Source organism: Athene cunicularia (assembly GCF_003259725.1).
Source record: "Athene cunicularia isolate RWA chromosome Z unlocalized genomic scaffold, athCun1 chrZ_part3, whole genome shotgun sequence".
Classification (NCBI taxonomy): Eukaryota; Metazoa; Chordata; class Aves; order Strigiformes; family Strigidae; genus Athene; species Athene cunicularia.
Window position 1 is genome coordinate 16,192,753 of NW_020799144.1, and position 12,573 is coordinate 16,205,325.

The 12,573-nt window shown below is 37.6% G+C and overlaps 1 protein-coding gene across 6 annotated transcripts in view; it reads right to left on the reverse strand.

The window, feature by feature from the left end:
• Positions 1-12,573, reverse strand: part of MCTP1 (multiple C2 and transmembrane domain containing 1) — a 274,684-nt gene that overhangs the window by 143,285 nt on the left and 118,826 nt on the right. For 5 of the 6 annotated variants that reach the window (XM_026866730.1, XM_026866735.1, XM_026866732.1 and 2 more), the window contains 3 exons: positions 11,769-11,848; positions 11,102-11,210; positions 4,446-4,484 (listed from right to left, as the gene is read on the reverse strand). In XM_026866730.1, the coding sequence (XP_026722531.1) occupies positions 4,446-4,484; positions 11,102-11,210; positions 11,769-11,848 (228 nt within the window). The remainder of the gene's footprint in view (positions 1-4,445; positions 4,485-11,101; positions 11,211-11,768; positions 11,849-12,573) is intronic. The other variant, XM_026866731.1, reaches the window with a different exon arrangement.

Here is a 12,573-nt window from a genome sequence, read left to right on the forward strand (position 1 = left end):
AAGAAAGCCTTCTGCCTAAGATGATGCAAACAACTGTCAAATGCAGGTAGGATTATTTGACAACTCTGAAAAAAGTACAAGTTGTGGGGTTTTCTTTAAACAAACAGAACGTAGGATCTTCCCCCTCCCCATTTCCAGCTATCATCAAGGGAAAGTTGTGATTTGGGCTGGAAAATACATTTGTCAGTGATGAATTGCAATTGCAGTTTCAGTGACTCCAAGTTAGCAGTAATGCTTTTGATTCTACAGTTAAACACCACATTAAAAAGTACTAGAAGCAGTAAGATTTTAACTTTTAAAAATCTTGGTAGTAAAGGCATGGCAAAAATCACAAAATTTTACCATTAGAACCTAAGAGAAGAAAGAGGATGAATGAGTTCATTAACGAGAACATCATTTTTACATGAAAAATAAACTGCATTTAAACAGTACCTTCTCTGTTATCAGCTTTAGGGTTCATAATGGTAAAGAAAACGCTAAGCTTTCTTTTTAACTATTATTTTTGATGCACTGCATTGAACATGAAAAACATGATGAAGAGAAAGAGCAGTGTGTGTGTTTCTAACTCAGTTTTATGCTGCCAACATTTTAATAGGGTCCCTTCCCAAACCTTTTCCTCAGCAACTGATGAAGCCTCTGTGCTGCGGAGGATTAGTAAATAAGTCAGAACTGAATATTTGGTTTTGTAACCAGAGGCAAAAGGAGAAAACAACCCTTCCCAATGAGTCTGCCCTGGCTCTTTCTAGAGACAGCAATGCTTTATTTCTCAGCACAGGGATAGCTTGCACCTCCAGGATTCTGTAATGGAAATCACTTCAGCAATCAAAACCATTCGTCCCACTGTCAGAGGTTGACTATCAGTAATAAATTACCTCATGCAAGTTTGGGATTTTCTGTGCTCTTTTTATACCTAGACCACAACAACTGTTCTAGAGAATTAGATCTGGTATCTAGACAGTTTAGAAAGCAGAAGAGAAGCAGGAAGTTTGTTTCCTTCAACCCAAAGAACGAGAGCCATCAGGAAAGTCTGCCTCGCTGAAGAGGAATTAATGCAAAAAGGAAAATCCGCCCTAAGCAGAGGTGGAGAACCATGGAAGCAGATCAGATCCATACACAGAGGGAAAAGCCATTTTTCACAAGTCAGTTTTTCCAGTAGCTTTTTAAAAAGAAAGATGAAGCTAAAAGTTCCTCGATTTGGTTTAAAGGAACAGCTGACTACTCAGATCCTACAAGCACCATTTTTGCTGCAGCACTTGTCTGTTAACCCACAGAACATCTAACAAACTGAACCCTAAACCACAGAAACCAAGGCACAAGCACGGTGAGACTACTGACCAAACACCTGGACCATAAGAAAGCACATGAAACTTTGAATAATCCACTCCACCTTCACTGGAGGTACAGACGCAGTGGCAGAAATGGAGCTGCCTCCTCTCCTCAGCCATGCAGCCGACAGCCCACTGCAAAGTCACAGTCACTGGCCACCAGTTTGCTTTAGTTCAACACCAAGCTTGTGGTGGACAAAATAAAACAATCAGCTTGAAACCAAACGCCCATTGTAACTTGCCAGCAGAAGGTTTTGGATTTTTTTTTTTTAAATAAGCAGTTTTTTGTGTGGTTTTTTTTTTTAAATAAGCAGGTTTTTTTTGTGGTTTTTTTTTTAAATAAGCAGGTTTTTTGTGTGTTTTTTTTTTTAAATAGCCCACTGGGAGTTTCCTGTCACCGAAGACAGAAGTTTGCCTTTCCTTTTCACAGCACAAGGATGTGATGTAAATGCTCTGACTTCAAAACTGTCAGAATGCAATTTTTGCTAGATTCAGTGAAAGACGAGCATTCCCTCTGACCTAGACAGCGTGGGGAGTGATCTAGCTCCCATGAGTTTTGATGAAGAGTATGTCTGGTATAAAGCAAACATGATAGGGAAAAGTAAAAAAAAAAAACAAAACAACAAACAAACAAACAAACAAAAAACACACCAACCAAAATAGAAGGAAAAAAAACTAACAACAAAAGCAAAAGTCGCTTTGCATTTTTGCAATGCATTGCAACAACAAACATTTACAAGACTACTGAGTTTAAAAAGACTGGTTTACACACCAAATAAATAAAATGCATAGCTTTACTGGCCTGTGTATTTTTTGAGACCTTACTAGTGGGAGCAGTATTTGAAGCAGAGACTCATAATTTGGTCAAAGTAACCGTTTGCAAGCAGATGAATACCATAATAATGTTACGGAGGTTAGTTACTGTTCTCTTCACTGCTGCTACCCATGCCCAAAGATAACTTCAAGCTACGTATGCTACAGGAAAGGTAAACTTCCAGTACATAAACTTAAAAAGTAAAATATACTGTCATAATCTGTAAAATAAAATTTATTTACTAGAAGTGCCATTGTAAAGACTCTAGAGAGCTAAAAAAGTAAGTTCTAAGAAATTTTATAACGATACCTCTCACAAAATGTTAATAAACTGTTTTTTCTTTGCTCTCAGGAGAAGAAGGATCTCCTGAAGAAGAAGGATCTCAAACAGGGCAGTTCTCTATTATCTAACAGCACTAAGCACCTATTTCTATGAATTTTTTTAAAATCAGCAAATTATATCTTACTTAATATTGATCATCCTGCACCCCAGAGAATAGCAGTTCTTTTGAGGGAACTCTTTGTAAATACAAGATTTTTAAAAATTTTTTTTCCTGACAGCACACTAAAAATTCAGCACTCTGTAACAGCCCCAGAGGCAAATGAGCTCCTGAGGTTTGACTGAGATACTTCTGTATATAAATCACACACACAACAGTGCCTGCAAGATGATATATGTGTATTACAGCTCTAGGTAAAATTATTACTTCAGTAGAAAAATGCAATATTTAAATTCATACATTCGCTATTTGCGAAATCTTCTGATATGACCCTTTGCAAAAATGGCAACTACTGAATGAAATGTTATCCAATGAATGTAACAAAGGAGAACACGGATAAATAATTCACTTGAGCAGCTCTGGTGAATTTTCAGCTATCATGTTGTGCCATTCGCTCAGGATCACTGCAGCCCACAGTGTTGTCAGTTTGGAATTTGAAATATGGGAAAGTTCTCCATAAACGAGTTGTACACACTGTCATCCAACACATTCAGCACACCAGGAGTTAACGCATCACTTACGTGATGCAAAGCATCTCTGCCCTTCACCATCCTCACAGCTCTTCATTAACTCTTCAGCAGTTTGAGCACCTTGGCTATTTCAGGAAAAGTTACACAAACCGTATGAGAATCAAAATACGACATATCGCCACTTTACCAAGTATCTTTGCTTCACAGGTTTCAAAAAGGAAAAAGATTGAGTACTGTCCTGTATCACAGAAACAGACTGTGTGAAAACCCCACCCCTAACCCAAGAATTATAAAAAATGCTTTTTTTTTTTTTTTTAAGATTAAAAATACCATGCAAATATTTGTCAGCGAGCACTAGATACAACACAGTTTATTGACAACCTTCTACCCAGATTTGTTCATCAACTTGCTAGCAAAGTAAATGGCTTTACGAAGCAAGTGAAATCAGCCCACATAGCTATTTCATTTTTTCTGATTTTAACACCTTTACATGATAATATCTCAAAAAAAACCCCAACCAGATCTACCACAGCAGCTCAAGACTTTGAGAAATTTAAATTCTATTTTTAATTATGCTAAGAAGAAGAAGGATTAAAACTTGAAAGCAGCACAGTAGCATTAGGGAAGAGTGGCCAGAAAACTACTGAGAAACTATACACATAATCTTTTTGGAGAGACATAGAGGAAAAAGGTGAGAATGGATTGTACTCCACTACAGTCAAACTCCAGTCTAGTAGAAAAGAGCATAAACTGCTCCTTTTTAACACTCGCATGACTCTGAAGAGGAAAGCCAGACTCCGAATTTGCCTGAAGAGGCATCTGAAGAGCTGTACAAAGTGGAGACCGAGAATGATTCCTTAAGGACTCTGCTCCTGGAAGGCCTGGCTACCCCGTCATCTGTGCACCAGGGAAATTTGCCTTTGAGAAGCATCACCGCGAAAACTTCCACACAAAATATCTAATTCGTAAGAAGAGTAACAGGAAAATGAAAGTCACCCTTTGGCACAAATCCCTTCCTAACGTTAACAATTAAGATTTAAGGAAATAGTTTATACATGAGAGAGGATTTAGAGAAAGAGTCAGGACATGTTTGCCACTTACAGGGAGTTACTGGATGATTTCAAGATCGGCTAAAATGCTGTAAGAAAGTTGGGAGGTTTCATGATTATTACATTCAAAGCTCCACTGTTTCATGATTCTGATTTGATGAAACACAAAACAATGTCATTAAAACACAACTTGAAGGAGAATAAGCTTCCAGACCTAGATGGTATGTTTGGTAAAACATCATAGTTCTTCTAAAAAAAAAAGCCAGAAGACCACATGCTAAAAGTTACCTTACTTGATCTTTTCCAACTCTTCCTCATTAGCATTGTCTGAAAATAAAATAGAGCATTTTAATTACCTTTTCTCTGCAATACAGAAAAGGAGGCCAACTGTCTCCAGCGGGACAATCCACATTTAACCACCACTACAACTGAAGCAGCAGCACGACACTCCAGTGACAGCTACACAAGACTGAAATAAATCCAGACAACTAGCAGCACTGTTCACACCCAGGCATACTTTTTGGGGTGATACAAATTTCTGGAGACAATGCATTATGTGAAATTGTGTTGTTTGGGGGTTTTTTGTTGTTATTTTGATTTTTTTGGAAAAAATTAGATTAGCAAATGAAAAAAATTAACGTGCCATTACTGATAGTGGCTTCAATTTTGACTGATACTTGAATTATAGTTTTTTTAATATTAATGTACTCCGATTTTTCAGAACATTACTGTTTAGCTCAGAGGTGTAGCCACATAAGAAATATCCTGCATAAGGTTCCTTGGACAACATGCATCTATTACAAAATCCTTATGGCTACCGCTGCTAATTAGTTTCACAGCAGCAAAAATAGCTCTTTGGTTTGATAATTATATACAATGGGATAGAAAAAAATTCACACCTTGACTCTTTAAAAAACGTAAAATGCAGTAGCCCCATCCCATTACCTAAATGAACTGTAAAACCTTGGCACTGCTAGAGACAATGATTCTCTGACATGCCAGGGGGCAACGTGTCCAGTGCCCACAGACATAGATTTGTAATCGTCAAATAAAAGAGACATACTGGTCAAGATGTATGTGGACAATTTATCTGTGAACACGACTGTTGCTTAAAGCAGTTCCGTGGGAACACAGAGAAATTAATTTATAGAATTCAATAACATTTAGCAGCCTGTTGTTGACACTGAGCAAGAATAAATCACAGGCCAGTAATTTCTATTGAAACTTTGTACTGAAAAACAACATTTTTATTTTTTATTCACTACTGCAAAAACTCTTTCTTTTTCAGATAATGGAAATAGATTTTGAAATGCATTTTCCTTGCTAAGAAATAAAAAGTATTACATGGGGGAAAAAAAGGGAGAAAATGTGTGGGGTTTGTATTTTTGAAGTATCTAGAATTTCTTCAAATAGGCACAGTTTAATGAGACAAGAAAAACAACTAGCTGCTGAGGAAAATTTTTAAGCCACTACAGACAATTAGGCTTTGATGTAAATTAATGATATCTGTGGCACTTTGGAAAATATACTAAGTGTTTTCTAAAGCTGGAGAAAGCCAGCAAACTCATTTTTACAGGAGAGGCACGTAAGAATTAAGCAGCCTGAGGCCCACATCAGGCCCTGGAGAAAAATCTCTTGAGTTTCTGGGTCCTGTCCAGCATAGCACAGCTCCTCCCTTCCTCATCACTGCTGAATCTGACACAGCTACCCGCCAGAGCAGAAACTCAGCTTCACCAGGCTTCAGAGCAGGCTGCGAGCAAGGAGAACTCGGCCCAGCAGGTGATTAACTACACATCCAATATTACATCAGCTCCGAGGTGTGGGGTCTGGGCGTTAGCTACAGAAATGTACGATCATGCTCGCTGAGAGCATCACCACCTGCAGCAGGGTAAGCTGGAGCCTCCGTACCCATCCTCAGAAGCCAATAAAACAAATATATAGCACCGGGCAGGTGAGGGTGGATGATCTACATGGAACTTTTTAATCTGAAAATATTCCATGTTTTTTTTTTTTTTTTTTTTTTTTTTTTTTGTTCTGTGATGCTGTTATCCCTCTGGCAAATTTAAAAAAAAAAAAATATTGCATTGTAAGATTTAAGACAGCAAGCAAATTGACAGCATATTAATGTAGTTAATATTTTCATATGTAGCAAAAAAATATATTAAGCATCATCTGGGATAAATTAAGAAAAAAAGAATGCTGTGAATTTTATTCTCATTAAAGAGCAACTTCCGAGTAGCACTCCTGTTTCCTTTTTTCCATTTTCTGTGCTACTCAGGCCACTGGCAGTGGTGGAACAGTAGTCCCCAATCTCTGCTGGCCCCAGGTAACAGTTCTCAACCACCTTCTCATGTCCTGCAGCAGAGAGCTGCTCCTGAGACCACGGCTGGAAAAAGCAGTTGTGGAGAAGACACGTGAGACATGCAGCTGTGATGGACTCAGAGTCGCTCTGCAAGTGCTCCAGGGGTGAAATTTGTGCACTGAACTCTGACGGAGAAAGAGCCAGAGAAAGCTCACATGCGCTGCGGCACCCACGACTGCATCACCAAGCACAGAACCTGCAGACATCACGTACACATTTTTAATTGGCATGCATGCAACTACGAACGGCACACAGGCATGCACAGCACTACATGTATCCACGGGGAAATACAAACAGAATACTGTCGGAATTAAAAGAAACAAAACAAGCTTAATTGGAGCAGGTCTAAGTCAAAAAATCAAGCCATTGAGAGTGCTGACTTCTTTTAAACTGGTCATCAGAAGGAGAAATTGATGAAAAATACAGGAAGTATATCATAAACACATTATTGTTTTAAAAGAGCGGAAAATTATTTTTTAGAGTTCACAGGTTTTAACATTTTTATACATACATGCTTTCCCCATACTCCTTTATTTCTTCTTAATTTACATGGATTTACATGGATAAGCTATCTGTCTTCTCAAAGCAAACTAATTAAAAATGCTGCATTAATGTAAAGGACAAATATTATTAACAGCACAGAGAAAATGCAAGCGAATTATTGGAACTAGTGCTACTGCAACTTAATTGTGGTAGGCTGGGAATAGAGTATACTTTTCAGGAATACTAATGACATTCTTATTTTTATGGTTGTGGAAGAAAATTTCATTCATCAATTCTGCCTCACAATTTATGACTGCTTAAAAATCCGAACAGATCAGATTGCCTTCATTTGTCAAAACTCAAAAGAATAGGACTCTCTGTTCATGTACATAGTTTGAATATTACAAGGCTATTATTCTAAAAGTTCACATTTTTATGCCTTTAGAATAAGCGCTAGGCTGCAAAAGCCAAATATAATTATGTACAAGATTTCCTAGAAATTTTGGTATGTCCACCTGCCCTTACTCTTACATTAATATTCAGTGATAAATGCAGGCTACTTCTGCATTTTCTTCCAATAAAACATACCACAAAAATCAAATCATGGGTTCTTATTTATTAAACTAGTATACTGAAAGTCCTTTAATTGAAACCATGTCCAATATTATTCTACTGGCAAAACACAAATTGCAAACTACTTAAGCACTGGTTTTCACAATCCACCAGGACCCAAAGATAAATACTCCTCCTAGTCTGTAATATAATTTTACATACCGTTATACAAACATATGGATATGTTAATATCCTTAATTGATATCTGAATCCAAAGATGTAATCTGTTCTGCTCTAGGAAACGGGACCTTCTAAAGGACACCTCATCAGTCAGCACACAGAAAATCTGTATTTCATCAGAATTTCTTTCAGAAAAATAAGGAAGAGAACGCCCCTGCGTGTACCGAATCTCTCCCTGATCTCTTTGCACACCTCAGGGCTTCACAAAAGGTAGTTCCACTCAAAACAAAACCAACTATTAATTATTCTGTCAAACGGGCTGCTTGTTTTTAACGAGCTCTCTCACACAGGTGGCTATATACAAGGCACCCACTTTTGTACCAGTATCTTATCCTCGACCAGTGCCCATATTTCTTATGCAGTGTGACAGGATGCATCTTCCTCTAATACACATCTACGTTATTTTGATATGCCAATAAAATGCTTTGCTACAAGACCTGTCCTCCAGCTGCACAAGTGCATCCTCAAAAGGCTTTTCCCTTGATCTGCACTTCAACGCATGACCTCCAAACCATCCCAAACCAGTCACTCCAGTTCAGGCAGTGAAGGGATGTCCTTCGAAAGCCCAATCCACCTCAAAAAGTTACCAAACCACACATCACAAATGTCTTGTTCAACCAGGTTGGGTTTGGATGTTGGCTACGGAGCTGCCCAAAATACAGGATCAGACTCAGGGCTGCTTCTGTGGCTACACATGAAAGCTAATATTCCTTTGCTGAAGCTATTTCTTTTTTTATTTCCTCAAGTGGTCTTAATGAGCACTCTCATTTTAAATATATGGAATTAGGGAATGTGAAATTTAAGTACTAACAGTTAATTTCTGACTTCTTCAGCTTGACGAATTCACCATTTTTACACCGCTTGCATGGGACAACATGTGCAAGCACCTGACCAAATGAAAACTTATTCAGAAGAAAATACATTTTTGAAATGTAGGCTACATAGGATGTAAATAAATTTGTAATGATTTAGGAAAAAAATGACGTGAAGAGACAGTGTTTCTATGTCTCCTATGCAGCAGTCCTTAAAGAATATCTGAAAGTGCTCACAGGTTTTTATCTACATATTTCAACTATACTATTTATTACCTATATAGAGATATCCAAGTAGTGGGGAAGCAACAAACATCTGAACAGCACGCTGCACAGATGCAGGAGTTGCTTTAATTACTACTTTATACAGTGCACATTTCTAGAGTGGACACGAATTAGCCTTGATCCTCTAACATTTGAAAATTTATTGATCTCAACCATATTAAACTCAATAAAAATTATCCTCATTACTACACGACCTTTTAAAAATAACCAAGGATGACAGTTTAATTGGAGCAATACATTTTGTAATATATCCACTCCTTAGAGAGTAAATAAAATCTAATAAATATATAAATAAGTGCATGTGGTGACTGATTAAAGGTAATTGTGCCTTGAATTATTAAACTCCTAGCACATTAATATACAGCAACTCTGTATTAATGTCATAGGTCGTCTACCCCTCACTGTGACACAAATTCTCTGATTTTACTGCAAATTTGTCAGATCCGCTCTGAGATGCGTATCCTGGGAAGGCTGGTTTCTATTAGATTCAGATTAGGAATCAGAATCTTAATCCGAACCTTGGGCATTTTCAGAATTAAGTCCCATGTAACAGTTTGAATGGGAAGAAAAATCGGTCACTTGAGCTGAACTACTTACTAAATAGAAAGCTAATCACGAAATTCATAGCAGCACAAAACCAATTTTTCCTCCTACTACAACCAGACAGCTGGATAGGAAAACACTTTGCTATCCAGCAAGTCTGTGGCGCTCCCATTCCTTTGGATGTTCAGTTGCTGATTCACCGAGTAAGTACCCAAAGGAAAGAGATGTCACACTGTAGTGTCTTATTTTCACCTTCCACCTGTGATTTTCTGGAGTGCTCTTTGATTAGTATCTGATAACACTGTGCAGTGGGCTAGCTGTCCTATGTGCATGGTGAAAAAAGGAAACTAACGTGCTGTCCATGTCATGTTTTCCCACATAAAAATACAGTATTTCTGTGCTGCATGATCTAGGATTATGGCAGAATAATGCCAAAGCCACTTGGACAAACAGGGCTGTTACCAGCTGACTCAGCGATGCTGGTCTTACCCAAATACACAACAACAACAACGAATTAAATACATTTTTCAACTTAAGTGATAAACACTTTTGTGGTGCAAATTTGCACAACAGTGTTCTGAGTTGTCTGTGCATACTGGTAAAAGAAAGAAAAACACCCTGTTTAAATAAACCTCCTCCACTTTACTACCATCTTGCATTATTTTTGTTAAGTTCTAACAGAACATCATGAAGAAAATTGATGAGAAACCTATATTCAAAAGTCTACCTCTCTGTCACACGAAATGCCAAACACCAGTAACTGACTTAGGAGGCTACGTAATAATAGCGAGGAGACGAGTGGAAAAGGAACAGTATTACAACCTGACAATATTCCTTAGGTGTGCAACAGGATGATGTGTCACTGCAGCATGAGACATCTATGCTCTTACAAAAAAGGTATTGTTGACTATACCCATGGAAAATTTCATCAGATCAATACTTTTTTCCTGGCCTGTCTGAAGCCAAAGGAATCCACAATATTCTACAACCTCTGAGTGAGGTGTCATCTCTTGTATTTCTGCCAGTCGTACAACTGCTGCTCAAGTCAAAAGTCAAACGACAAAAAGCTGATAAATACATCCAACCAGAGACAGAATTTGTCACAACTAACAGGATCTATAAAACTAGAAACTCTTTTCACTTACAGCTATGCAGCCCAGAAAACTAAGATTGATGAAAGAATTACAATAAACCTAGAAAACCACACAATTCTGTAACTGAAATCTAGTAATGAAAATCGAAAAATATCAAATAATACTTCAACATTAGATGCCAAAAAGTAGAAAATACTACCTTTCCTGCAGTATCTTTATTTTCAGTGTGGAATAGAATTCAAACTTCCTTATCTAGAGATGGCAGCACTAGGTCCAAAATTCTTCACCAGTGGTTTACTGGCATCTTTCCATATTAATCAGAACCCTTCACCTGCAACTGACTTTATCTGAAGCTGCTGAATGTTTATGTCCCATCTCGATCCCTCATCTCAGGGAGGATCCAAGTCAGATAAGTAAGTGCTACTGTACCAGAAACCTTGTTCAGTGTTATCTGAAGAACTGAAAAATCAAATTAATCTCAGAATATGTGGTTTACTCTTGCACTTAATTTAAGTCATCCAACCACAGGACAATCACAAGAGTGATGACATGTATTAAAATATTTAAAATTACCACTTCTCGCTGTTCTTCTCTAGGAGCCAACAGAACCGACAGCAATATACTTCCCAGATCATGGTCAGGGTAACGAGGATCCTTCAGACGCAGGGTAACATCTGTTTGCCTAGAAGACAAAAATATATGCGTTTATTTATATGCCAGGCTCTCGGATAATGAAATTTCTGAATCACGAGAATTAAAGGCATCTCCATTTATACAAAACTACTTGAAAATGTGTCACAAATTTCCCTTATTTCTACTTTTAAGTATTGCAGTCTAAACTCTCATAAATAAATACTAAATACTGTTACTCCGTGTTAAGTACTTACATGTAATGAAGTAATTAAATCTGAACTGTAACATTAATGGATTAAAAAACAGAAAAAAAAAAAAAGACAGTAGGTGGCAATGCTGTGAATTAAAATTATATAAAACCAGTATTGAAGTGGTTATAAAATTAACCTCTCCATAGATGCTGCAGAAAATGCTGCACAATCAGTTAATATAATATTAACGTTCGTATTACAGTAATCCCCTAAACATAAATGTTTTTCCTTGGCTAGTTCTATGTGGTGTAGGTTTATAAAATTATTTTCCAGCACAAGTTCTATTTGCAATTCCACAAACAGGATATCAGCAGATAACCGTAAAGAATTACTCCGTAGGCTTGTTTGTGCCATACCTGTTTAATTCCAGTGAAGTGAGATCCAGAAATGCCGAACCAATGAAGTCATCCTGAAGTCCAAAGTCATAGTCAAAGACCTAAGATGTATAAGAGGTAAATGCATTTTTCAGCACTGGAAACCTTTTTGGGGATGTTTTCTTGCTTTGTGACTAGTTCTTGAAATTCCTTTTCCAGATTTAAGCCGTGTGTTTCTCACATGTCAATCCAGGACTACCAGTCCTGCAACTTTCTGGCCACAAAATCAAGTTTGAAACTGCTCATGTAAAAATCAGACTGCATCATGTATGAGGGCATACATATGTGAACAACATCAACTTTCTTAAAAAAAAAAAAGTGTTTTATAAACATAATCACCAAAGGAAGGAAGACCAAAAGAATAACTAAAGTTAAGCAGAATCATTGATTCGGTATACACTAACTGATACCTTTATCAAGTTTGTGAGAGGGCGGGATATGATTGTGAAAAGTGCGTTATCACAGCACTTGCATCAGTATTAGGAATGATAAAATTGTAGGGTTTGAAGGTTGTAGAAGTTTCTAGGGTTTAGAAATATTGTGTTCCAAGCTAATAACTTAAAGGATATGTGTAAGGAAATAGTGGGATTTATTACTCTGAGGACCCTGCCTGCTAACTCGCTTCCTAAAAGAGAAAGAATTTGGACAAATTTACTGATATCCAGACAGGAATCTGTGGCCAGTACGTGGAATGGTATCCATGACTGGAGATGGACTGTGCCTTCCCAAGTCAGAAGGAAGAATAACAAATAACCTGGGCGTGGCTTTTGGGGGGGGGGGGGGGGGA